This window comes from Lucilia sericata, unplaced genomic scaffold, assembly GCF_015586225.1.
Source record: "Lucilia sericata isolate MDLA Ls3-8-SP2 unplaced genomic scaffold, ASM1558622v1 Contig000130F_arrow, whole genome shotgun sequence".
Classification (NCBI taxonomy): domain Eukaryota; kingdom Metazoa; phylum Arthropoda; class Insecta; order Diptera; family Calliphoridae; genus Lucilia; species Lucilia sericata.
In genome coordinates, this window is record NW_023994162.1 from 604,312 (window position 1) to 631,370 (window position 27,059).

At 33.4% G+C, this 27,059-nt stretch overlaps 1 protein-coding gene across 1 annotated transcript in view; it reads left to right on the plus strand.

The window, feature by feature from the left end:
* The window catches only part of LOC119600964 (ATP-binding cassette sub-family C member Sur), a gene marked incomplete at its 3' end in the record, with an annotated part of 118,086 nt that overhangs the window by 77,592 nt on the left and 13,435 nt on the right, over positions 1–27,059 (plus strand). Inside the window, 14 exon segments of the mRNA XM_037951570.1 lie at positions 875–1,016; positions 4,307–4,393; positions 4,396–4,435; positions 10,097–10,331; positions 10,598–11,220; positions 14,634–14,776; positions 21,148–21,165; positions 21,168–21,205; positions 21,236–21,394; positions 21,396–21,458; positions 21,460–21,811; positions 21,814–21,875; positions 23,998–24,071; positions 24,073–24,150. Coding sequence (XP_037807498.1) covers positions 875–1,016; positions 4,307–4,393; positions 4,396–4,435; positions 10,097–10,331; positions 10,598–11,220; positions 14,634–14,776; positions 21,148–21,165; positions 21,168–21,205; positions 21,236–21,394; positions 21,396–21,458; positions 21,460–21,811; positions 21,814–21,875; positions 23,998–24,071; positions 24,073–24,150 — 2,114 coding nt within the window.

The following is a 27,059-nucleotide window of genomic DNA, read 5'->3' on the forward strand; positions in this document are numbered from 1 at the left end:
GACATTAACTTTTATAAGGATCGGACCAATTTTTGCCTTAGCCCCCATACAACCGGACCTACCGATTTTGGCCTTTTAGCTCATAACTACGACAAATATACTACTATCTTCCCAAAAATTGGCATAATTGATATAATTATAAATAACACTGTAATTTTTCGCCATGATCGGAAATAAAAAGGAGGCCTATTGCCAGATATACAGGAATACGCTGTGAAAATCTGAAGAAAACATATAAACACACAAACATATAAACATACAAACATACAAACAAATACACATTCATTTTTATATATATAGATAATTCCCAATAATACATTTTATAAGGATCGGCTCAATTTCTGCCTTAGCCCCCATACATCCGGACCTTTATCTTTTAACTACGTCTAATATACTACTATCTATCTAAAAGTTGGCACAATGTGGTGATGTTTGTAACACTCAAAAATATTCGTCCTTATTAAGCTATGTGCGTCTTTGTGACCGTGTAAACCTTGTGTGCACGCAACAGATCACAATTTTGAATATAATTTGTTAAAATGGGTCACATACTATTCTCTGGATCCAATGACGAAGGCTGTTGAAAATTATTGAAATCGGTCTTTTATTTCTCCTAGTCAGCATACAACCGTACATGAACAGACATTATTTGGAACCTATATAAGTTTAACAGAAATGCTTCATTATTGAAATTATTCACATTTAATATTCGCAATTGGTGTAGGGTATCATATGGTCGGCCACGCCCGACTATAACTTCTTACTTGTTTTTTTGTTAATTTTGTTGCATGTCTTGAAATGTTAGTTTTTTAATTTAATGATTTTTATATTTTCTATATATTTTTTTCTCTTTTTGTTTCTTTTCTTTTTGCAGGATGATCCTTTATCATCGTTAGACAATGAAGTGGCCCGTCACATATTTGAACAAAGTATTAAAAAAATGCTATTGAAAGCCAATCGCACTGTCATTTTAGTGACACAACAATTAAATTTACTACAACAGGCACACAATGTAAGTGCTATCACTAAAACATACTCTCGCAACTAGCTTGAACACAGAGACACACACACTTACATATATCGAAATCTAGAAAAAGGACATTTTCTTTTTACTCGCCTTTTGTGCTTCAAAAAAAGATATTTTTAACTGTAATAAAAATAGTTTGAAAATAAGAGAAAGAAAAAATAACTCAACTGTCACTTCCTGGTGTTAAAAAACTAATAAATTTTATATTTTTGTTGCGAAGAAAAAGGACACATTTTTTGAAAGCTTTTGCCCTTGAGGTATAACTGATAGACAAATATTAATTTTTTTATAACATTTATTTTCGATATTTTTAGCCAAATGTTTATTATTTATTTTCCTATTAATTCAATTCAAATGTTTTTTTAATAGTTATTTTAGTGCTTAAAATTTGAATTATTTTTTTCATTTGTTCTCTTTAGTAGAGTTTCAATTATTTTCCTTTTCTTCTTGTTATTTTATGTTTCAACAAAGAAATATTTAATTTATTGCATAATTTTTCAATTTTTTTTCCATTTCATTATGTTTTGAAATTTACTTTTTCATTTCACAATATTTTGTGTTGGTTTTTAGTTTCATTTTAATTTCTGACTTATAGCTTTGTTTATGACTGTGGTAGTAAATTAATATGTATTTCTATTTGCATACCCTTCATTAAAATAAAAAGATTAATACTAACAGAACTAGAATAGAACTAGAAGAGAACTAGAACAGAACTAGAACGAACTAGAACAGAACTAGAACATAGCTAGAAAGAACTAGGAACAGAACTAGAACAGAACTAGAACAGAACTAGAACAGAACTAGAACAGAACTAGAACAGAAACTAGAACAGAACTAGAACAGAACTAGAACAGACTAGAACAGAACTAGAACAGAACTAGAACAGAAACTAGAACAGAACTAGAACAGAACTAGAACATAACTAGAACAGAACTAGAACAGAACTAGAACAGAACTAGAACAGAACTAGAACAGAACTAGAACAGAACTAGAACAGAACTAGAACAGAACTAGAACAGAACTAGAACAGAACTAGAACAGAACTAGAACAGAACTAGAACAGAACTAGAACAAAATTAGAACAGAACTAGAACAGAACTAGAATAAAACTAGAACAAAACTAGAACAGAACTAGAACAGAACTAGAACAGAACTAGAACAGAACTAGAACAGAACTAGAACAGAACTAGAACAGAACTAGAACAGAACTAGAACAGAACTAGAACAGAACTAGAACAGAACTATAACAGAACTAGAACAGAACTAGAACAAACTAGAACAGAACTAGAACAGAACTAGAACAGAACTAGAACAGAACTAGAACAGAACTAGAACAGAACTAGAACAGAACTAGAACAGAACTAGAACAGAACTAGAACAGAACTAGAACAGAACTAGAACAGAACTAGAACAGAACTAGAACAGAACTAGAACAGAACTAGAACAGAACTAGAACAGAACTAGACAGAACTAGAACAGAACTAGAACAGAACTAGAACAGAACTAGAACAGAACTAGACCGAACTAGAACAGAACTAGAACAGAACTAGAACAGAACTAGAAACAGAACTAGAACAGAACTAGAACAGAACTAGAACAGAACTAGAACAGAACTAGAACAGAACTAGAACAGAACTAGAACAGAACTAGAACAGAACTAGAACAGAACTAGAACAGAACTAGAACAGAACTAGAACAGAACTAGAACAGAACTAGAACAGAACTAGAACAGAACTAGAACAGAACTAGAACAGAACTAGAACAGAAACTAGAACAGAACTAGAACAGAACTAGAACAGAACTAGAACAGAACTAGAACAGAACTAGAACAGAACTAGAACAGAACTAGAACAGAACTAGAACAGAACTAGAACAGAACTAGAACAGAACTAGAACAGAACTAGAACAGAACTAGAACAAACTAGAAACAGAACTAGAACAGAACTAGAACAGAACTCGAACAGAACTAGAACAGAACTAGAACAGAACTAAGAACAGAAAACTAGAACAGAACTAGACACAGAACTAGAACCAGAACTAGAAACAGAACTAGAACAGAACTAGAACCAGAACTAGAACAGAACTAGAACAGAACTAGAACAGAACTAGAACAGAACTAGAACAGAACTAGAACAGAACTAGAACAGAACTAGAACAGAACTAGAACAGAACTAGAACAGAAACTAGAACAGAACTAGAACAGAACTAGAAACAGAACTAGAAACCGAAACATAGAACAGAACTAGACAGAACTAGAACAGAACTAGAACAGAAACTATAACAGAACTAGAACAGAACTAGAACAGAACTAGAACAGAACTAGAACCAGAAACTAGAACAGAACTAGAACAGAACTAGAACAGAAACTAGGAACAGAACTAGAACAGAACTAGAACAGAACTAGAACAGAACTAGAACAGACAGAACGAACTAGAAACAGAACTAGAACAGAACTAGAACAGAACTAGAACAGAACTAGAACAGAACTAGAAATAGACTAGAACTAGAACAACTAGAACAGAACTAGAACAGAACATAGAACTAGAACTAGAACAGAACTAGAACAGAACTAGACAGAATAGAACAGAACTAGACACAGAACTAGAACAGAACTAGAACGAACTAGAACAGAACTAGAACAGAACTAGAAACAGAACTAGAACAGAACTAGAACAGAACTAGAACAGAACTAGAACAGAAATAGAACAGAACTAGAATCAGAACTAGAACAGAACTAGAACAGAACTAGACAGACTAGAACAGAACTAGAACAGAAACTAGAACAGGACAGACAGAACAGAACTAGAACAGAACTAGAACAGAACTAGAACAGACTAGAACAGAACTAGAACAGAACTAGAACAGAACTAGAACATAACTAGAACAGAACTAGAACAGAACTAGAACAGAACTAGAACAGAACTAGAACAGAAACTAGAACAGAACTAGAACAGAACTAGAACAGAACTAGAACAGAACTAGAACAGAACTAGAACAGAACTAGAACAGAACTAGAACAGAACTAGAACAGAACTAGAACAAACTAGAACAAGAACTAGAAACGAACTAGAACAGAAACTAGAACAGAAATAGACACAGACTAGACAGAACTAAACAGAACTAGAACAGAACTAAACAGAACAGACAGAACTATAAACAGAACTAAATAGAACTCGAACAGAACTAGAACACAATAAAATACCAATAGTGCTTAAGATTCGACTTTATCAACCTTAATGTTGCTTTGAAATTCACTCTTTCCCTCTTTTCCATTTCCAGTTAATGTGTTGAAAGATGGTTGCCTGCAAGCATCGGTAAGCTACAAGGATATCGAAGTAACTCATCCTCATATAATCGCTAAATGGAATCAATAATTGCTAAAGCCAATGCAAAAGAACAACAAAATAAGTAAGTTGTAGTATATAAAAAAAAACAGTAAAAATTGTTTCACACAAAAAAGTCCATCAGATCGAGTTGAACAATTGAAAAAATGAATAAACAATTTTTATTGCTGATTGCGATAATGAATGGAGAAATTTCGTTAATAATGAACTGAAATTTAAATGACTTTTGTTAATGAAAATTGGAATTTTGTTTTTTTCTAGGAAAGCAAATGTTTATTAGGAAAATTAATACAAAGAATTCTGTAAAATAGTCGTTAATGCAATTAAATTATAAGAGTAATAATTTGGAACATGTTCGGACATGCTACATAATGGAATGTAATAGAATACACAATAAAAAATAGTATTTAGGTTAGGTTAGGTCAGGTTCTAGTTTAGTTCTAGTTCAGTTCTAGTTCAGTTCTAGTTCAGTTCTAGTTCAGTTCTAGTTCAGTTCTAGTTCAGTTCTAGTTCAGTTCTAGTTCAGTTCTAGTTCAGTTCTAGTTCAGTTCTAGTTCATTCTAGTTCAATTCTAGTTCAGTTCTAGTTCAGTTCTAGTTCAGTTCTAGTACAGTTCTAGTTCAGTTCTAGTTCAGTTCTAGTTCAGTTCTAGTTCAGTTCTAGTTCAATTCTAGTTCAGTTCTAGTTCAGTTCTAGTTCAGTTCTAGTTCAGTTCTAGTTCAGTTCTAGTTCAGTTCTAGTTCAGTTCTAGTTCAGTTCTAGTTCAGTTCTAGTTCAGTTCTAGTTCAGTTCTAGTTCAGTTCTAGTTCAGTTCTAGTTCAGTTCTAGTTCAGTTCTAGTTCAGTTCTAGTTCAGTTCTAGTTCAGTTCTAGTTCAGTTCTAGTTCAGTTCTAGTTCAGTTCTAGTTCAGTTCTAGTTCAGTTCTAGTTCAGTTCTAGTTCAGTTCTAGTTCAGTTCTAGTTCAGTTCTAGTTCAGTTCTAGTTCAGTTCTAGTTCAGTTCTAGTTCAGTTCTAGTTCAGTTCTAGTTCAGTTCTAGTTCAGTTCTAGTTCAGTTCTAGTTCAGTTCTAGTTCAGTTCTAGTTCAGTTCTAGTTCAGTTCTAGTTCAGTTCTAGTTCAGTTCTAGTTCAGTTCTAGTTCAGTTTCTAGTTCAGTTCTAGTTCAGTTCTAGTTCAGTTCTAGTTCAGTTCTAGTTCAGTTCTAGTTCAGTTCTAGTTCAGTTCTAGTTCAATTCTAGTTCAATTCTAGTTCAGTTCTAGTTCAGTTCTAGTTCAGTTCTAGTTCAGTTCTAGTTCAGTTCTAGTTCAGTTCTAGTTCAGTTCTAGTTCAGTTCTAGTTCAGTTCTAGTTCAGTTCTAGTTCAGTTCTAGTTCAGTTCTAGTTCAGTTCTAGTTCAGTTCTAGTTCAGTTCTAGTTCAGTTCTAGTTCAGTTCTAGTTCAGTTCTAGTTCAGTTAGTTCAGTTCTAGTTCAGTTCTAGTTCAGTTCTAGTTCAGTTCTAGTTCAGTTCTAGTTCAGTTCTAGTTCAGTTCTAGTTCAGTTCTAGTTCAGTTCTAGTTCAGTTCTAGTTCAGTTCTAGTTCAGTTCTAGTTCAGTTCTAGTTCAGTTCTAGTTCAGTTCTAGTTCAGTTCTAGTTCAGTTCTAGTTCAGTTCTAGTTCAGTTCTAGTTCAGTTCTAGTTCAGTTTAGTTCAGTTCTAGTTCAGTTCTAGTTCAGTTCTAGTTCAGTTCTAGTTCAGTTCTGGTTTAGTTCTAGTTCAGTTCTAGTTCAGTTCTAGTTCAGTTCTAGTTCAGTTCTAGTTCAGTTCTAGTTCAGTTCTAGTTCAGTTCTAGTTCAGTTCTAGTTCAGTTCTAGTTCAGTTCTAGTTCAGTTCTAGTTCAGTTCTAGTTCAGTTCTAGTTCAGTTCTAGTTCAGTTCTAGTTCAGTTCTAGTTAAGTTCTAGTTCAGTTCTAGTTCAGTTCTAGTTCAGTTCTAGTTCAGTTCTAGTTTAGTTCTAGTTCAGTTCTAGTTCAGTTCTAGTTCAGTTCTAGTTCAGTTCTAGTTCAGTTCTAGTTCAGTTCTAGTTCAGTTCTAGTTCAGTTCTAGTTCAGTTCTAGTTCAGTTCTAGTTCAGTTAGATTCAAGTTCTATACCGTCAGCTGGTAATATATCTTATACCTGACAGTATTATTAAGTGATAAGTAGAGAATATTAAAGATATTATTATATTCAGCCTTTAATTATACCATTTCTTTCCCCTGTTAAAGTAATAAATCATTGAAATACAAGACAAACCCTTCAAAAATATGACAAAAACGATTTATTGGCTTTAAGCTCCCCTCCTCTCTTCGAGACAGACTAATAAATCTGCTACACGCTTTTCTTAAAACACCCTGCCCTGCTATTAATTTCCTTACTTCCTTTGCCACTTCCTGTTTTTATTCAACTAAATGCAGGTTCATTCTATTAAATTTTTATACCTCATAAATTTTCATACAACAATTTTCAACTTAAATAAGTTTCATTTACTTCAGACGCTCGCTGACTGGCTGAATGACTAACTGAAAGACAGTCTGATTGTCGGGGTCTAGTTGGCAAGTAGAAAATGAAAATTATCTTCAATATTCAATGTACTTACCACTCGTACCCCTAGTCATATTTCTATGACCCTATTCAAATGATTTTAACGTATTTGCTTAGTATCTGTGTATTTGTAAAGAGAGAGGGCTACTGTTCGTAGAATCTTTGCCTTTAATTTTGATACCAGTCCTGCTGTTACTGTTGTTGCTTGCAATTCAATTAAAGCACATGAACTGCTGCTAGTTGAAGGGACAGCAGGAGTGGGTAAGCCTGTTGGTAATAAGATTTTGTGAAGGCATGTGTATGCCTATGTTGGAATATATCAAGTGTTGTGTAAATTAAAACCATGATTCTTCGAACAAGTAAGTTCGTAAGCAAAACAAGGAGTAAGTTTTGCTTATGGAAAAAGTAGTTCCTAGTTGAGTAGCAATAATAAGTAGTATTGTAGTGTTTAAAAGTATGATGGGAATTAGTAAGTTAACTGGTTTTTAACTGGTTTTTCTGCCATGTCATGATTATAGGCCTAAGTAAGTTAATTGCAGGTAGTAGCTCAAGTGGAACGAAACAAAACTAAAATACATAAAATTTTCTGTAATATGATAAAAGGGGAGTGAATTTGGGGAATATAGATAAACGAGGGTGGAGAGTTAAGAATCTAAATCAGAACTTAAACAATTCTAATTCCTTTTTATATTTCTTATGTTTTAGTTTTTTCTAGTTCTATTCTAGTTCTGTTCTAGTTCTGTTCTAGTTCTGTTCTAGTTCTGTTCTAGTTCTGTTCTAGTTCTGTTCTAGTTCTAGTTCTTTCTTGTTCTGTTCTAGTTCTAGTTCTGTTCTAGATCTGTTCTAGTTCTGTTCTAGTTCTAGTTCTGTTCTAGTTCTGTTCTAGTTCTGTTCTAGTTCTATTCTAGTTCTGTTCTAGTTCTGTTCTAGTTCTGTTCTAGTTCTGTTCTAGTTCTGTTCTAGTTCTGTTCTAGTTCTGTTCTAGTTCTGTCCTAGTTCTGTTCTAGTTCTGTTCTAGTTCTGTTCTAGTTCTGTTCTAGTTCTGTTCTAGTTCTGATCTAGTTCTGTTCTAGTTCTGTTCTAGTTCTGTTCTAGTTCTGTTCTAGTTATGTTCTAGTTCTGTTCTAGTTCTGGTCTAGTTCTGTTCTAGTTCTGTTCTAGTTCTGTTCTAGTTCTGTTCTAGTTCTGTTCTAGTTCTGTTCTAGTTCTGTTCTAGTTCTGTTCTGGTTCTGTTCTAGTTCTGTTCTAGTTCTGTTCTAGTTCTGTTCTAGTTCTGTTCTAGTTCTGTTCTAGTTCTGTTCTAGTTCTGTTCTAGTTCTGTTCTAGTTCTGTTCTAGTTCTGTTCTAGTTCTGTTCTAGTTTGTTCTAGTTCTGTTCTAGTTCTGTTCTAGTTCTGTTCTAGTTCTGTTCTAGTTCTGTTCTAGTTCTGTTCTAGTTCTGTTCTAGTTCTGTTCTAGTTCTGTTCTAGTTCTGTTCTAGTTCTGTTCTAGTTCTGTTCTAGTTCTGTTCTAGTTCTGTTCTAGTTCTGTTCTAGTTCTGTTCTAGTTCTGTTCTAGTTCTGTTCTAGTTCTGTTCTAGTTCTGTTCTAGTTCTGTTCTAGTTCTGTTCTCTTCTGTTCTGTTCTAGTTCTGTTCTAGTTCTGTTCTAGTTCTGTTCTAGTTCTGTTCTAGTTCTGTTCTAGTTCTGTTCTAGTTCTGTTCTAGTTCTGTTCTGTTCTAGTTCTGTTCTAGTTCTGTTCTAGTTCTGTTCTAGTTCTGTTCTAGTTCTGTTCTAGTTCTGTTCTAGTTCTGTTCTAGTTCTGTTCTAGTTCTGTTCTAGTTCTGTTCTAGTTCTGTTCTAGTTCTGTTCTAGTTCTGTTCTAGTTCTGTTCTAGTTCTGTTCTAGTTCTGTTCTAGTTCTGTTCTAGTTCTGTTCTAGTTCTGTTCTAGTTCTGTTCTAGTTCTGTTCTAGTTCTGTTCTAGTTCTGTTCTAGTTCTGTTCTAGTTCTGTTCTAGTTCTGTTCTAGTTCTGTTCTAGTTCTGTTCTAGTTCTGTTCTAGTTTGTTCTAGTTCTGTTCTAGTTCTGTTCTAGTTCTGTTCTAGTTCTGTTCTAGTTCTGTTCTAGTTCTGTTCTAGTTCTGTTCTAGTTCTGTTCTAGTTCTGTTCTAGTTCTGTTCTAGTTCTGTTCTAGTTCTGTTCTAGTTCTGTTCTAGTTCTGTTCTAGTTCTGTTCTAGTTCTGTTCTAGTTCTGTTCTAGTTCTGTTCTAGTTCTGTTCTAGTTCTGTTCTAGTTCTGTTCTAGTTCTGTTCTAGTTCTGTTCTAGTTCTGTTCTAGTTCTGTTCTAGTTCTGTTCTAGTTCTGTTCTAGTTCTGTTCTAGTTCTGTTCTAGTTCTGTTCTAGTTCTGTTCTAGTTCTGTTCTAGTTCTGTTCTAGTTCTATTCTAGTTCTGTTCTAGTTCTGTTCTAGTTCTGTTCTAGTTCTGTTCTAGTTCTGTTCTAGTTCTGTTCTAGTTCTGTTCTAGTTCTGTTCTAGTTCTGTTCTAGTTCTGTTCTAGTTCTGTTCTAGTTCTGTTCTAGTTCTGTTCTAGTTCTGTTCTAGTTCTGTTCTAGTTCTGTTCTAGTTCTGTTCTAGTTCTGTTCTAGTTCTGTTCTAGTTCTGTTCTAGTTCTGTTCTAGTTCTGTTCTAGTTCTGTTCTAGTTCTGTTCTAGTTCTGTTCTAGTTCTGTTCTAGTTCTGTTCTAGTTCTGTTCTAGTTCTGTTCTAGTTCGGTTCTAGTTCTGTTCTAGTTCTTCTAGTTCTGTTTCTAGTTTCATATTTCCTAAATTTATTTAACAACCCTCGTTGTTATAACATTCTCAGCATGAACCCGTCTTTAGTAAAAAAAATTTTCAAATATTTGACATGCCATAAGGTTTCGTAATAACGATGATGATGATGAAGACTATTAGGTCTTTGATGACTATAAGTATTTTTTTATATTATTTTATTGAAATAAAACGAAGGACACTTAACCAAACACTGAATGAAGTTAAACAATGACTAGAATTAAAGGCTTAAAACAAGAGGAAAACAGCAGCACATCATGATACTTAGGCATGAAAAAAGAAAAGCCACGAATTTTTCAAAGAAATTAAAATTTTAAATACCGTTTAAAAAAATATTTTTTCTTTTTAATTATTTTTCTTTAATTAGTTCTGAAGAAAATGCTGCTCTAGGCCGAACAGCTCGTGAACGATGGAAATTATTTAAAAATGTGGCCAAATTGGGACTACAGCGTTCAGCTTCTATAACAAATTCAGGTGCTGCTTCTGCTCACACACCTAGTGAATTGGATGCGGAAACGGATATGAAACCAACAAGTTCTATGGAAAACATATTAGCAGCTGACGAAGATGATGTAGATGCCTACAATCAAATTTTGCCGGCGGTAAGTGTTTTTTTAAATAAGTTTTTATAGAGAAATTCTTTGAGACTGTTTAGTGTCAGTTTTGAGGAGTGTTTTATGTTTGGAGAAAAATTCTAATGTTTTTCTATTGTTTATCTGTTTAATGTTGAATATTTATGTTATTCTTTCATTACAAATCTAAAATATTTTGGTAACAGTCGAGTGGTTTAATTGTTATTTCTTGTTACACAAAATAAACCATAAATTTTAAAAATATTTCTAATTCAAATTGTTTCCCTTTCCCAAAGCACTCTTCTATGATCTCACACAATACCAGCTTCAAATTGAAACGTACCCCCTCTACTGTTTATGGATCACGGCATCTCATCTACGACGTTCCCCTGCCTCTTGATGAATGCCAAACGGAGAACGTCATCCTAAGACGCCGCAGACGTACCAGCAGTCGTAGTGATAGTCAACAGAAAGCCCGACCCAGTTCAAGAACTTCTAGTCGCCTAAGCAATATCAGCAATACACCCACGGAACTAAGAAGAAGTTTACTCACCAACAGTTGCAGTAGTGCCAATAGTTATATGACCAATTTAAGTAGTAATTATGGAGATGAGGTTACACCCACATCTCGCACTCAATCATGGCAGCCATCCACTAACACTATAACGAAACAACATCAACCTGTAGCTAGAAATATTTCTTCACCACCCACTTTTGATGAGCAACTGGTTAAGGAGGAAGACGAAAAAGATTCATCGGATGCTGCCCTAGTGGCAGATTTGGTAAAAACTTCCGCTTCTAATAATGGTTTTCAACAGTTTTTGCGAAGAATGTCTATGAGAAAATCGTTTAAGCCAAAAGGTGTGGTAAGCGGAGGACATAATAGGAGACCGCATGGTGGTAATACGGGTTCAATATTGTAAGTATATGTTACACCAAATAATGAAAATAGAGAAAATGGACCAGACTATGGACTAGACTATAGACTAGTCTAGAGACTAGCCTATAGACCAGACTTTAGACTACACTATAGACTAGACTATACACTAGACTATATACTAGACTATACACTAGACTATACACTAGACTATAGACTAGACTATAGACTAGACTATAGACTATACTATAGACTAGATTATAGACTGGACTATAGGCTAGACTATAGGCTAGACTATAGACTAGACTATACACTAGACTATAGACTAGACTATAGACTAGACTATAGACTAGACTATAGACTAGACTATAGACTAGACTATAGACTAGACTATAGACTAGACTATAGACTAGACTATAGACTAGACTATAGACTAGACTATAGACTAGACTATAGACTAGACTATAGACTAGACTATAGACTAGACTATAGACTAGACTATAGACTAGACTATAGACTAGACTATAGACTAGACTATAGACTAGACTATAGACTAGACTATAGACTAGACTATAGACTAGACTATAGACTAGACTATAGACTAGACTATAGACTAGACTATAGACTAGACTATAGACTAGACTATAGACTAGACTATAGACTAGACTATAGACTAGACTATGACTAGACTATAGACTAGACTATAGACTAGACTATAGACTAACTATAGACTAGACTATAGACTAGACTATAGACTAGACTATAGACTAGACTATAGACTAGACTATAGCCTAGACTATAGACTAGACTATAGACTAGACTATAGACTTGACTATAGACTAGACTATAGACTAGACTATAGACTAGACTATAGACTAGACTATAGAGTAGACTATCGACTAGACTATAGACTAGACTATAGACTAGACTATAGACTACACTATAGACTACACTATAGACTACACTATAGACTAGACTATAGACTAGACTATGGACTAGACTATAGACTACACTATAGACTAGACTATAGACTAGACTATAGAAGAGACTATAGACTAGACTATATACTAGACTAAAGACTAGACTATAGACTAGACTATAGACTAGACTATAGACTATACTATAGACTAGACTATAGACTAGACTATAGACTAGACTATAGACTAGACTATAGACTAGACTATAGACTAGACTATAGACTAGACTATAGACTAGACTATAGACTAGACTATAGACTAGACTATAGACTAGACTATAGACTAGACTATAGACTAGACTATAGACTAGACTATAGACTAGACTATAGACTAGACTATAGACTAGACTATAGACTAGACTATAGACTAGACTATAGACTAGACTATAGACTAGACTATAGACTATAGACTATAGACTAGACTATAGACTAGACTATAGACTAGACTATAGACTAGACTATAGACTAGACTATAGACTAGACTATAGACTAGACTATAGACTAGACTATAGACTAGACTATAGACTAGACTATAGACTAGACTATAGACTAGACTATAGACTAGACTATAGACTAGACTATAGACTAGACTATAGACTAGACTATAGACTAGACTATAGACTAGACTATAGACTAGACTATAGACTAGACTATAGACTAGACTATAGACTAGACTATAGACTAGACTATAGACTAGACTATAGACTAGACTATAGACTAGACTATAGACTAGACTATAGATTAGACTATAGATTAGACTATAGATTAGACTATAGACTAGACTATAGACTAGACTATAGACTAGACTATAGACTAGACTATAGACTAGACTATAGACTAGACTATGGACTAGACTATAGACTAGACTATAGACTAGACTATAGACTAGCCTATAGACTAGCCTATAGACTAGACTATAGACTAGACTATAGACTAGACTATAGACTAGCCTATAGACTAGCCTATAGACTAGACTATAGACTAGACTATAGACTAGACTATAGACTAGACTATAGACTAGACTATAGACTAGACTATAGACTAGACTATAGACTAGACTATAGACTAGACTATAGACTAGACTATAGACTAGACTATAGACTAGACTATAGACTAGACTATAGACTAGACTATAGACTAGATATAGACTAGACTAGACTAGACTATAGACTAGACTATAGACTAGACTATAGACTAGACTATAGACTAGACTATAGACTAGACTATAGACTAGACTATAGACTAGACTATAGACTAGACTATAGACTAGACTATAGACTAGACTATAGACTAGACTATAGACTAGACTATAGACTAGACTATAGACTAGACTATAGACTAGACTATAGACTAGACTATAGACTAGACTATAGACTAGACTATAGACTAGACTATAGACTAGACTATAGACTAGACTATAGACTAGACTATAGACTAGACTATAGACTAGACTATAGACTAGACTATAGACTAGACTATAGACTAGACTATAGACTAGACTATGGAATAGACTATAGACTAGACTATAGACTAGACTATAGACTAGACTATAGACTAGACTATAGACTAGACTATAGACTAGACTATAGACTAGACTATAGACTAGACTAGATAGACTATAGACTAGACTATAGACTAGACTATAGACTAGACTATAGACTAGACTATAGACTAGACTATAGACTAGACTATAGACTAGACTATAGACTAGAATATAGACTAGACTATAGATAGACTAGACTAGATATAGACTAGACTATAGACTAGACTATAGACTAGACTATAGACTAGACTATAGACTAGACTATAGACTAGACTATAGACTAGACTATAGACTAGACTATAGACTAGACTATAGACTAGACTATAGACTAGACTATAGACTACTAGACTATAGACTAGACTATAGACTAGACTATAGACTAGACTATAGCTAGACTATAGACTAGACTATAGACTAGACTATAGACTAGACTATAGACTAGACTATAGACTAGACTATAGACTAGACTATAGACTAGACTATAGACTAGACTGTAGACTAGACTATAGACTAGACTATAGACTAGACTATAGACTAGACTATAGACTAGACTATAGACTACACTATAGACAAGACTATATACTAGACTATAGACTAGACTATAGACTAGACTATAGACTAGACTATAGACTAGACTTAAATAAATAAACTTTTTCATAACTTTAAGTTCCTCTCTTGCCAACTATAGTTCCTATTTAACTAGCAGTTTTCTTCTATAATTTAAAAACTTCATATTCAGTTAAATATAAGCTTTTATTTTATTATTGAAAAGATGGCAAGATAAATAAATTGTAACTTATACCTGCAACTATAGACAAACTTTGCACTCACTTTTTTCTTTTTTTTATTCCCATTTCCTTTTCCTTCTTTTTTTTGTTGAACTTATGCACTCGAATACTGTGTATATGTACACCTGTTCGTTCACTACCCCTGTAGAAGTATCTCTGAGGAATCTGGCATTGCTGGTTGTAGTGCTGCTTCGGTGCCATCAATTGAATTGAGTTCAGTGGCAGCAACGGATGCTGAAACTGAGACGGAAAGTTGGATTGCTGGTATAGAAAATGAAGAATCCATACAAGGTAAGTAAATATTCGAGAAGTTTTTTTTCTTTATATGTATAGGTAGGATATAAATACAATATAAGTAGAAGTATGTTGGATACAAAAACAAAATTTAAACTTTTAACAGGCAACAGGGTGTTGAGAAAGTGAGGTGTATTAGCAGTGAAACTTGAGAGAAAACAAATGTGTGTTAGTTGGGTTTAATAACGATTTAACTGCTTCCTGTCCTTAAAAACTTGTGCAGTATTTCACTTTAGCCTTTGTCTACTGTGAGCCCACTATTGAGTGGTTGCTGGAAGTTATTGAAATTCAAACTGTTGCCGCTTATCAATTGTATTGTATTGAAAAGTGATAAGGTGCAGGGAGGGGTGGATGCGAAAGCCACAGTGCGAAAAAAGTGTTTATTAAGCACTAATGATAACTGATATTTAGAGCGATAGTAATAGCCGTCAATTTCCACAATTGGCAACTATTCAAATTGAAATTATTTAATCGATTTTAATTGAATTAGTTGGAGATATGTCATCTTACGTGCCTGAGGATTGAGTATTCTGAATAAGAACTTTTATACATTTGTAAGGGGAGTTTGTTATTAATTTAATCAATTGTTTGTTTGAAAAGTGTCATAAATTAAGAATGTTTTAATAAATCAAATTGAACAAAATTTTATAAATAAAATTATTTAAAAGTGGATAAGGATTTCACAATTGATTAGTATTTTGTCTAGTCCTCAGATCACAGGCTACTCCACATAGTAGTCAATAGACCCCTAAAGGATGTTCTAAAACATTGTGTTTGTTATCATTCTAAACACTAACTACAGGCAATAACTAATCTCCATTGTCTTTTATACAAAAATTCCTTGAATTTTATTAAAAATATTATTTTAAAACTCTAAACTTCATTAATAACATATGTGCAATTTTAACATCCGCTTTATTTCGTGCGCATTTCAAATACATATAAACACAATTTCCACATAATTTTATAAATAAATCTACATCTACAGTATAAAATAATTTATGTATTTGCATATTGCAAAATAGTTATTTTATATACATACAAACCTGGCCTAAAGGTTCAAATACTATGCTGGTCGCATTTTATTTCACAGGATGTGTATTTAACGAATTTACCACTTGCAAAAAGCAAATACTAAAAGTTGCTTGTATATGTATATGTATGTGTATTGCAAAAACTAATAATTTATATTTAGTTTTCTATTGTTATAGTTTTTAGATCAACACTAAAATCCCGGTGGCCTTTAAAATGCATACGAAAAAAATAAAAAAGTTTTGTTTTCATTAGAAATCAATAGTTTTTGTTAGAAATTTGTTGAATTAAAATTGTAAATATTTAAGGGAAAGGGTGTAGAAAAAAGGGACTAAAGTCTAGACTATAGACTATTCTATAGTATAGTTTATAGTCTAGTCTATAGTCTAGCCTATAGTCTATAGTCTAGTCTCTATTCTAGTCTATAGTCTAGTCTATAGTCTAGTCTCTATTCAAGTCTATAGTCTAGTCTATAGTCTGTTCTATAGTCTAGTCTATAGTCTAGTCTATAGTCTAGTCTATGGTGTAGTCTATAGTCTAGTCTATGGTGTAGTCTATAGTCTAGTCTATAGTCTAGTCTATAGTCTAGTCTATAGTCTAGTCTATAGTCTAGTCTATAGTCTAGTCTATAGTCTAGTCTATAGTCTAGTCTATAGTCTAGCCTATAGTCTAGTCTATAGTCTAGTCTATAGTCTAGTCTATAGTCTAGTCTAAAGCCTAGCCTATAGTCTAGTCTATAGTCTAGTCTCTATTCTAGTCTATAGTCTAGTCTATAGTCTGATCTATAGTCTAGTCTGATCTATAGTCTAGTCTTTAGTCTAGTCTATAGTCTAGTCTATAGTCTAGTCTATAGTCTAGTCTATAGTCTAGCCTATAGTCTAGTCTATAGTCTAGTCTATAGTCTAGTCTATAGTCTAGTCTAAAGCCTAGCCTATAGTCTAGTCTATAGTCTAGTCTCTATTCTAGTCTATAGTCTAGTCTATAGTCTGATCTATAGTCTAGTCTGATCTATAGTCTAGTCTTTAGTCTAGTCTATAGTCTAGTCTATAGTCTAGTCTATAGTCTAGTCTATAGTCTAGTCTATAGTCTAGTCTATAGTCTAGTCTATAGTCTAGTCTATAGTCTAGTCTATAGTCTAGTCTATAGTCTAGTCTATAGTCTAGTCTATAGTCTAGTCTATAGTCTAGCCTATAGTCTAGTCTATAGTCTAGTCTATAGTCTAGTCTATAGTCTAGTCTATAGTCTAGTCTATAGTCTAGTCTATAGTCTAGTCTATAGTCTAGTCTATAGTCTAGTCTATAGTCTAGTCTATGGTCTAGTCTATAGTCTAGTCTATAGTCTAGTCTATAGTCTAGTCTATAGTCTAGTCTATAGTCTAGTCTATAGTCTAGTCTATAGTCTAGTCTATAGTCTAGTCTATAGTCTAGTCTATAGTCTAGTCTATAGTCTAGTCTATAGTCTAGTCTATAGTCTAGTCTATAGTCTAGTCTATAGTCTAGTCTAGTCTATAGTCTAGTCTATAGTCTAGTCTATAGTCTAGTCTATAGTCTAGTCTATAGTCTAGTCTATAGTCTAGTCTATAGTCTAGTCTATAGTCTAGTCTATAGTCTAGTCTATAGTCTAGTCTATAGTCTAGTCTATAGTCTAGTCTATAGTCAAGTCTATAGTCTAGTCTATAGTCTAGTCTATAGTCTAGTCTATAGTCTAGCCTATAGTCTAGTCTATAGTCTAGTCTATAGTCTAGTCTATAGTCTAGTCTATAGTCTAGTCTATAGTCTAGTCTATAGTCTAGTCTATAGTCTAGTCTATAGTCTAGTCTATAGTCTAGTCTATAGTCTAGTCTATAGTCTAGTCTATAGTCTATAGTCTAGTCTATAGTCTAGTCTATAGTCTAGTCTCTATTCTAGTCTATAGTCTAGTCTATAGTCTAGTCTATAGTCTAGTCTATAGTCTAGTCTATAGTCTAGTCTATAGTCTAGTCTATAGTCTAGTCTATAGTCTAGTCTATAGTCTAGTCTATAGTCTAGTCTATAGTCTAGTCTATAGTCTAGTCTATAGTCTAGTCTATAGTCTATAGTCTAGTCTATAGTCTAGTCTATAGTCTAGTCTATAGTCTAGTCTATAGTCTAGTCTATAGTCTAGTCTATAGTCTAGTCTATAGTCTAGTCTATAGTCTAGTCGATGGTCTAGTCTATAGTCTAGTCTATGGTTTAGTCTATAGTCTAGTCTATGGTCTAGTCTATTGTCTAGTCTGTAGTCTAGCCTAGTCTATAGTCTAGTCTATAGCCTAGTCTATAGTCTAGTCTATAGTCTAGTCTATAGTCTAGTCTATAGTCTAGTCTATAGTCTAGTCTATAGTCTAGTCTATAGTCTAGTCTATAGTCTAGTCTATAGTCTAGTCTATAGTCTAGTCTATAGTCTAGTCTATAGTCTAGTCTATAGTCTAGTCTATAGTCTAGTCTATAGTCTAGTCTATAGTCTAGTCTATAGTCTAGTCTATAGTCTAGTCTATAGTCTAGTCTATAGTCTAGTCTATAGTCTAGTCTATAATCTAGTCTATAGTCTAGTCTATAGTCTAGTCTATCGTCTAGTCTATAGTCTAGTCTATAGTCTAGTCTATAATCTAGTCTATAGTCTAGTCTATAGTCTAGTCTATAGTCTAGTCTATAGTCTAGTCTATAGTCTAGTCTATAGTCTAGTCTATAGTCTAGTCTATAGTCTAGTCTATAGTCTAGTCTATAGTCTAGTCTATAGTCTAGTCTATAGTCTAGTCTATAGTCTAGTCTATAGTCTAGTCTATAGTCTAGTCTATGGTCTAGTCTATAGTCTAGTCTATAGTCTATTCTATGGTCTAGTCTATAGTCTAGTCTATAGTCTAGTCTATAGTCTAGTCTATAGTCTAGTCTATAGTCTAGTCTATAGTCTAGTCTATAGTCTAGTCTATAGTCTAGTCTATAGTCTAGTCTATAGTCTAGTCTATAGTCTAGTCTATAGTCTAGTCTATAGTCTAGTCTATAGTCTAGTCTATAGTCTAGTCTATAGTCTAGTCTATAGTCTAGTCTATAGTCTAGTCTATAGTCTAGTCTATAGTCTAGTCTTTAGTCTAGTCTTTAGTCTAGTCTATAGTCTAGTCTATAGTCTAGTCTATAGTCTAGTCTACAGTCTAGTCTATAGTCTAGTCTATAGTATAGTCTAGTCTATAGTCTAGTCTATAGTCTAGTCTTTAGTCTAGTCTATAGTCTAGTCTATAGTCTAGTCTATAGTCTAGTCTACAGTCTAGTCTATAGTCTAGTCTATAGTATAGTCTAGTCTATAGTCTAGTCTATAGTCTAGTCTATAGTCTAGTCTATAGTCTAGTCTATAGTCTAGTCTATAGTCTAGTCTATAGTCTAGTCTATAGTCTAGTCTATAGTCTAGTCTATAGTCTAGTCTATAGTCTAGTCTATAGTCTAGTCTATAGTCTAGTCTATAGTCTAGTCTATAGTCTAGTCTATAGTCTAGTCTATAGTCTAGTCTATAGTCTAGTCTATAGTCTAGTCTATAGTCTAGTCTATAGTCTAGTCTATAGTCTAGTCATAGTCTAGTCTATAGTCTAGTCTATAGTCTAGTCTATAGTCTAGTCTATAGTCTAGTCTATAGTCTAGTCTATAGTCTAGTCTATAGTCTAGTCTATGGTGTAGGCTATAGTCTAGTCTATAGTCTAGTCTATAGTCTAGTCTATAGTCTAGTCTATGGTGTAGGCTGTAGTCTAGTCTAGTCTAGTCTATAGTCTAGTCTATAGTCTAGTCTATAGTCTAGTCTATAGTCTAGTCTATGGTCTAGTCTATGTCTAGTCTGTTGTCTAGTCTGTAGTGTAGCCTAGTCTATAGTTTAGTCTATAGTCTAGTTTATAGTCTAGTCTATAGTCTAGGCTATAGCCTAGGCTATAGTCTAGTCTATAGTCTAGTCTATAGTCTAGTCTATAGTCTAGTCTATAGTCTAGTCTATAGTCTAGTCTATAGTCTAGTCTATAGTCTAGTCTATAGTCTAGTCTATAGTCTAGTCTATAGTCTAGTCTATAGTCTAGTCTATAGTCTAGTCTATAGTCTAGTCTATAGTCTAGTCTATAGTCTAGTCTATAGTCTAGTCTATAGTCTAGTCTATAGTCTAGTCTATAGTCTAGTCTATAGTCTAGTCTATAGTCTAGTCTATAGTCTAGTCTATAGTCTAGTCTATAGTCTAGTCTATGGTCTAGTCTATAGTCTAGTCTATAGTCTAGTCTATAGTCTAGTCTATAGTCTAGTCTATAGTCTAGTCTATAGTCTAGTCTATAGTCTAGTCTATAGTCTAGTCTATAGTCTAGTCTATAGTCTAGTCTATAGTCTAGTCTATAGTCTAGTCTATAGTCTAGTCTATAGTCTAGTCTATAGTCTAGTCTATAGTCTAGTCTATAGTCTAGTCTATAGTCTAGTCTATAGTCTAGTCTATAGTCTAGTCTATAGTCTAGTCTATAGTCTAGTCTATAGTCTAGTCTATAGTCTAGTCTATAGTCTAGTCTATAGTCTAGTCTGTAGTCTAGTCTATAGTCTAGTCTATAGTCTAGTCTATAGTCTAGTCTATAGTCTAGTCTATAGTCTAGTCTATAGTCTAGTCTATAGTCTAGTCTATAGTCTAGTCTATAGTCTAGTCTATAGTCTAGTCTATAGTCTAGTCTAGTCTATAGTCTAGTCTAGTCTATAGTCTAGTCTAGTCTTTAGTCTAGTCTATAGTCTAGTCTATAGTCTAGTCTATAGTCTAGTCTATTGTCTAGTCTATAGTCTAGTCTATAGTCTAGTCTAGTCTATAGTCTAGTCTATAGTCTAGTCTATAGTCTAGTCTATAGTCTAGTCTAGTCTATAGTCTAGTCTAGTCTATAGTCTAGTCTAGTCTATAGTCTAGTCTATAGTCTAGTCTATAGTCTAGTATATAGTCTAGTCTATAGTCTAGTCTAGAGTCTAGTCTATAGTCTATTCTATAGTATAGTCTATTTTATATTCTATAGTCTATGGTCTACGCTATAGTTAGTTTATAGTCTAATTTATAGTCTAGTCTGTAGTCTAGTCCATAGTCTAGTCTATAGTACAGTCTATTGTCTAGTCCTGTACTCTAGTCTATAGTCTGGTCTATAGTCTAGTTTATATTCTAGTTTATAGTGTATAGTCTAACCGATAGTCTAGTCTATAGCATGGTTGTAGTTTCTTTCCGCGTTTTGCCACACCCCTGTTTACATTTGTAATAAATTCCCTCAAATAATCTAAAAATTATTATAAAAATATAAATTAATTTTTTTTTTTATGTTTTTCTCATATTTTACACAGATGCCAATATTGACTATAAATGTTGTTGTCCAACAATGGAAACAATTCAATAAAACAGGTGCTGATATAGCTAAAGCAAGTAATAAACAAAAACAGCAATACAGCAGTAGCAACAACAAAACATCAACAACCACCCACTACAAGTTATGATGTTGAACGTAAATATGGCAAAATACCGGCGGAAATATATTTGCTTTATTTACGTGCATCTGGTTTAACAATTGTTTTAATATTTTTCATCACGGCCCCTAATATGGCAAACATTGCGTGTTTATACGGATGTCTGGTTACAACACTGGACTGACGACAACATTTCATTCGAATCTTTTACAAAAAGCAACAGCAGCAGTTGCTACAAATGCCACAAAGAATATATCCGCACTACATGAGCAACAAATGAGCCACAAATATGCATCAACAACAATAGCAATGAGTGCATTTGCATTGCCATCTGCATCATCACTAGCTGGACGAGCAACAATGACAGAAAATGTAGAAAGTCATGAAGTCACGTATTATTTTCATATTTATGCTGCCATTTCGTGTGTTTGTATTCTGATGGCCATGTTATCAACGCCGGCTGGTCAATGGGCCGGCTGTAAAGCTCGTCAAAATTTGCATGATAAACTTTTACAGTCGATTATGCACAAGTCATTGCATTTTTTCAAATTACACCATTGGGTCGAATAATGAATAGGTTTAGTAATGATATGGCCATAATAGATAAGGTAAGTTGTTGGATGTTCTGAGGAAGAGAGAATACAAAAACCAACAGGGAAAACTGAATTAAAAAAAGAATGAAAATTTGAAATATATTAGGGAAACTCAGAATAATTCAGTTCTAGTTCAGTTCTAGTTCAGTTCTAGTTCAGTTCTAGTTCAGTTCTAGTTCAGCTCTAGTTCAGCTCTAGTTCAGTTCTAGTTCAGTTCTAGTTCAGTTCTAGTTCAGTTCTAGTTCAGTTTAGTTCAGTTCTAGTTCAGTTCTAGTTCAGTTCTAGTTCAGTTCTAGTTCAGTTCTAGTTCAGTTCTAGTTCAGTTCTAGTTCAGTTCTAGTTCAGTTCTAGTTCAGTTCTAGTTCAGTTCTAGTTCAGTTCTAGTTCAGTTCTAGTTCAGTTTAGTTCAGTTCTAGTTCAGTTCTAGTTCAGTTCTAGTTCAGTTCTAGTTCAGTTCTAGTTCAGTTCTAGTTCAGTTCTAGTTCAGTTCTAGTTCAGTTCTAGTTCAGTTCTAGTTCAGTTCTAGTTCAGTTCTAGTTCAGTTCTAGTTCAGTTCTAGTTCAGTTCTAGTTCAGTTCTAGTTCAGTTCTAGTTCAGTTCTAGTTCAGTTCTAGTTCAGTTCTAGTTCAGTTCTAGTTCAGTTCTAGTTCAGTTCTAGTTCAGTTCTAGTTCAGTTCTAGTTCTAGTTCAGTTCTAGTTCAGTTCTAGTTCAGTTCTAGTTCAGTTCTAGTTCAGTTTTAGTTCAGTTCTAGTTCAGTTCTAGTTCAGTTCTAGTTCAGTTCTAGTTCAGTTCTAGTTCAGTTCTAGTTCAGTTCTAGTTCAGTTCTAGTTCAGTTCTAGTTCAGTTCTAGTTCAGTTCTAGTTCAGTTCTAGTTCAGTTCTAGTTCAGTTCTAGTTCAGTTCTAGTTCAGTTCTAGTTCAGTTCTAGTTCAGTTCTAGTTCAGTTCTAGTTCAGTTCTAGTTCAGTTCTAGTTCAGTTCTAGTTCAGTTCTAGTTCAGTTCTAGTTCAGTTCTAGTTCAGTTCTAGTTCAGTTCTAGTTCAGTTCTAGTTCAGTTCTAGTTCAGTTCTAGTTCAGTTCTAGTTCAGTTCTAGTTCAGTTCTAGTTCAGTTCTAGTTCAGTTCTAGTTCAGTTCTAGTTCAGTTCTAGTTCAGTCTAGTTCAGTCTAGTTCAGTTCTAGTTCAGTTCTAGTTCAGTTCTAGTTCAGTTCTAGTTCAGTTCTAGTTCAGTTCTAGTTCAGTTCTAGTTCAGTTCTAGTTCAGTTCTAGTTCAGTTCTAGTTCAGTTCTAGTTCAGTTCTAGTTCAGTTCTAGTTCAGTTCTAGTTCAGTTCTAGTTCAGTTCTAGTTCAGTTCTAGTTCAGTTCTAGTTCAGTTCTAGTTCAGTTCTAGTTCAGTTCTAGTTCAGTTCTAGTTCAGTTCTAGTTCAGTTCTAGTTCAGTTCTAGTTCAGTTCTAGTTCAGTTCTAGTTCAGTTCTAGTTCAGTTCTAGTTCAGTTCGTTCAGTTCTAGTTCAGTTCTAGTTCAGTTCTAGTTCAGTTCTAGTTCAGTTCTAGTTCAGTTCTAGTTCAGTTCTAGTTCAGTTCAGTTAGTTCAGTTCTAGTTCAGTTCTAGTTCAGTTCTAGTTCAGTTCTAGTTCAGTTCTAGTTCAGTTCTAGTTCAGTTCTAGTTCAGTTCTAGTTCAGTTCTAGTTCAGTTCTAGTTCAGTTCTAGTTCAGTTTCTAGTTCAGTTCAGTTCTAGTTCAGTTCTAGTTCAGTTCTAGTTCAGTTCAGTTCATTCTAGTTCAGTTCAGTTCTAGTTCAGTTCTAGTTCAGTTCTAGTTCAGTTCAGTTCTAGTTCAGTTCAGTTCAGTTCTAGTTCAGTTCTAGTTCAGTTCTAGTTCAGTTCTAGTTCAGTTCTAGTTCAGTTCAGTTCTAGTTCAGTTCTAGTTCAGTTCTAGTTCAGTTCTAGTTCAGTTCTAGTTCAGTTCTAGTTCAGTTCTAGTTCAGTTCTAGTTCAGTTCTTCTAGTTCAGTTCTAGTTCAGTTCTAGTTCAGTTCTAGTTCAGTTCTAGTTCAGTTCTAGTTAATTCAAGTTTTGTTTCCTGGAATCCCCTTAGTTATCTTATTTTTAAAATTTTTGATTTTTTACTTTTTTGTTTAGAAAATTGCTGCTACCAGCCAACGTTTGTTACAATTCACTTTATGTGTCTGTGTGCCATTCTACAATGTTATATTACCCCTGGTTTATGGTAGTGACCATTCCTGTCTGTCTGGCTTATTATGCCATTCAAAAGTTCTATAGATGTTCCTCCAGGTAAGTTAAACAAAATGTCAAGTTTAATTTTGTTGCCAAAAGTTTGAAAATTACCAAAAAAAAAAAATAAATAAAAAAAAAAATTAAACAGATTAAATAGGTATTAACAGCTCAATAAAATTTAAATAAATACTAATTTATTTTATAAAGTTTATAAAGCTATTAACCTTTCTAAAGAAATTTTATTTAAAGCATATTAAGAAATAATTTCTTTTTTTTATTCTGGGGACTAGAACTTTTAATGTTCACTGAATTTGTATCAACATCATTTGATTTTCTGAAAAAAATGTGCACAAAATCAACATCAACTTAATTAAAAATTTATGCAGCTAAAAAGTCTAGACAAAGTTTTTAATCAAATTATGAAACATCAAAATAAAATACACATTATTTTTTTTACTTATAAATAATATGAAAAATGCATTAGTAAATAAATATAAATTTGTTAACAAAAAACTAAACTATTTTTGCCAACTAAACTATTAGTTAAACTTCAACGACAAGCAACTCAGTTTTCTTTAAGCAATAACAACAACCAACTGCTGCAAATTAAGTGCAATTGTTACTATTTCCTTTCCGCCACAGAAGTTTTCAAACAAATACAGTTCTACTGTTTGTAACTGGCAATATAAATGAACACGTTAAATACATAAGTGCCAAAAACGGGTTAAAGCACGCACAGAATTGTTTCGTTTTTATTTCTATTTGTCAATAGTTTTTAGTTTCCTTCGCTGTTTCCGGTTTTCTGTTTTTTTCTTCATGAACGCAAATAATGGCAGGAAGTAAAAAAGTTTTTAAACAAAGTATTATTAGTTCAAATTTGACAAGTATGATTGTGCATAATTTTTTGTTTTACACAAAAGTTGCTAAATATTTTGTTGTGTTTTAAAACACACAGAAGATGGAACTATTTTGTAAAACTTACATATTATTTATTTAATTATTTTTGTTTTTTTACAATTATGCTTTATTTAGTTACTTTGTTTTTGAAATTTGTAACTTTTTTCATTTATTTAATTGTGATCCACTACGTATGAGTAATAAAATGCAATTAAAGAAAATTAAACATCCATCATACGCAATGATGAACACAAAAGGGCAGTAAGCTAAATGAAAATATAATAGAAAAACTACATATTTATACAAACACCTTAAAATCCTAGTCTATAGTCTAGTCTATAGTCTAGTCTATAGTCTAGTCTATAGTCTAGTCTGTAGTCTAGTCTGTAGTCTAGTCTGTAGTCTAGTCTATAGTCTAGTCTATAGTCTGGCCTATAGTCTAGTCTATAGTCTAGTCTATAGTCTAGTCTATAGTCTAGTCTATAGTCTAGTCTATAGTCTAGTCTATAGTCTAGTCTATTCTAGTCTATAGTCTAGTCTATAGTCTAGTCTATAGTCTAGTCTATAGTCTAGTCTATAGTCTAGTCTATAGTCTAGTCTATAGTCTAGTCTATAGTCTAGTCTGTAGTCTAGTCTATAGTCTAGTCTATAGTCTAGTCTATAGTCTAGTCTATAGTCTAGTCTATAGTCTAGTCTATAGTCTAGTCTATAGTCTAGTCTATAGTCTAGTCTATAGTCTAGTCTATAGTCTAGTCTATAGTCTAGTCTATAGTCTAGTCTATAGTCTAGTCTATAGTCTAGTCTATAGTCTAGTCTATAGTCTAGTCTATAGTCTAGTCTTAGTCTAGTCTATAGTCTAGTCTTTAGTCTAGTCTTAGTCTAGTCTATAGTCTAGTCTATAGTCTAGTCTATAGTCTAGTCTATAGTCTAGTCTATAGTCTAGTCTACAGTGTAGTCTACAGTCTAGTCTATAGTCTAGTCTACAGTGTAGTCTACAGTGTAGTCTATAGTCTAGTCTATAGTCTAGTCTATAGTCTAGTCTATAGTCTAGTCTATAGTCTAGTCTATAGTCTAGTCTATAGTCTAGTCTAAGTCTAGTCTATAGTCTAGTCTATAGTCTAGTCTATAGTCTAGTCTATAGTCTAGTCTATAGTCTAGTCTTAGTCTAGTCTATAGTCTAGTCTATAGTCTAGTCTATAGTCTAGTCTATAGTCTAGTCTATAGTCTAGTCTATAGTCTAGTCTATAGTCTAGTCTATAGTCTAGTCTATAGTCTAGTCTATAGTCTAATCTATAGTCTAGTCTATAGTTTAGTCTATAGTCTAGTCTATAGTCTAGTCTATAGTCTAGTCTATAGTCTAGTCTATAGTCTAGTCTATAGTCTAGTCTAGTCTGGTCTATAGTCTAGTCTATAGTCTAGTCTATAGTCTAGTCTATATCTAGTCTATAGTCTAGTCTATAGTATAGTCTATAGTATAGTCTATAGTCTAGTCTATAGTCTAGTCTATAGTCTAGTCTATAGTCTAGTCTTTAGTCTAGTCTATAGTCTAGTCTATAGTCTAGTCTTTAGTCTAGTCTATAGTCTAGTCTATAGTCTAGTCTATAGTCTAGTCTATAGTCTAGTCTATAGTCTAGTCTATAGTCTAGTCTATAGTCTAGTCTATAGTCTAGTCTATAGTCTAGTCTATAGTCTAGTCTATAGTCTAGTCTATAGTCTAGTCTATAGTCTAGTCTATAGTCTAGTCTATAGTCTAGTCTATAGTCTAGTCTATAGTCTAGTCTATAGTCTAGTCTATAGTCTAGTCTATAGTCTAGTCTATAGTCTAGTCTATAGTCTAGTCTATAGTCTAGTAGTCTATAGTCTATCTAGTCTAGTCTATAGTCTAGTCTATAGTCTAGTCTATAGTCTAGTCTATAGTCTAGTCTATAGTCTAGTCTATAGTCTAGTCTATAGTCTAGTCTATAGTCTAGTCTATAGTCTAGTCTATAGTCTAGTCTATAGTCTAGTCTATAGTCTAGTCTATAGTCTAGTCTATAGTCTAGTCTATAGTCTAGTCTATAGTCTAGTCT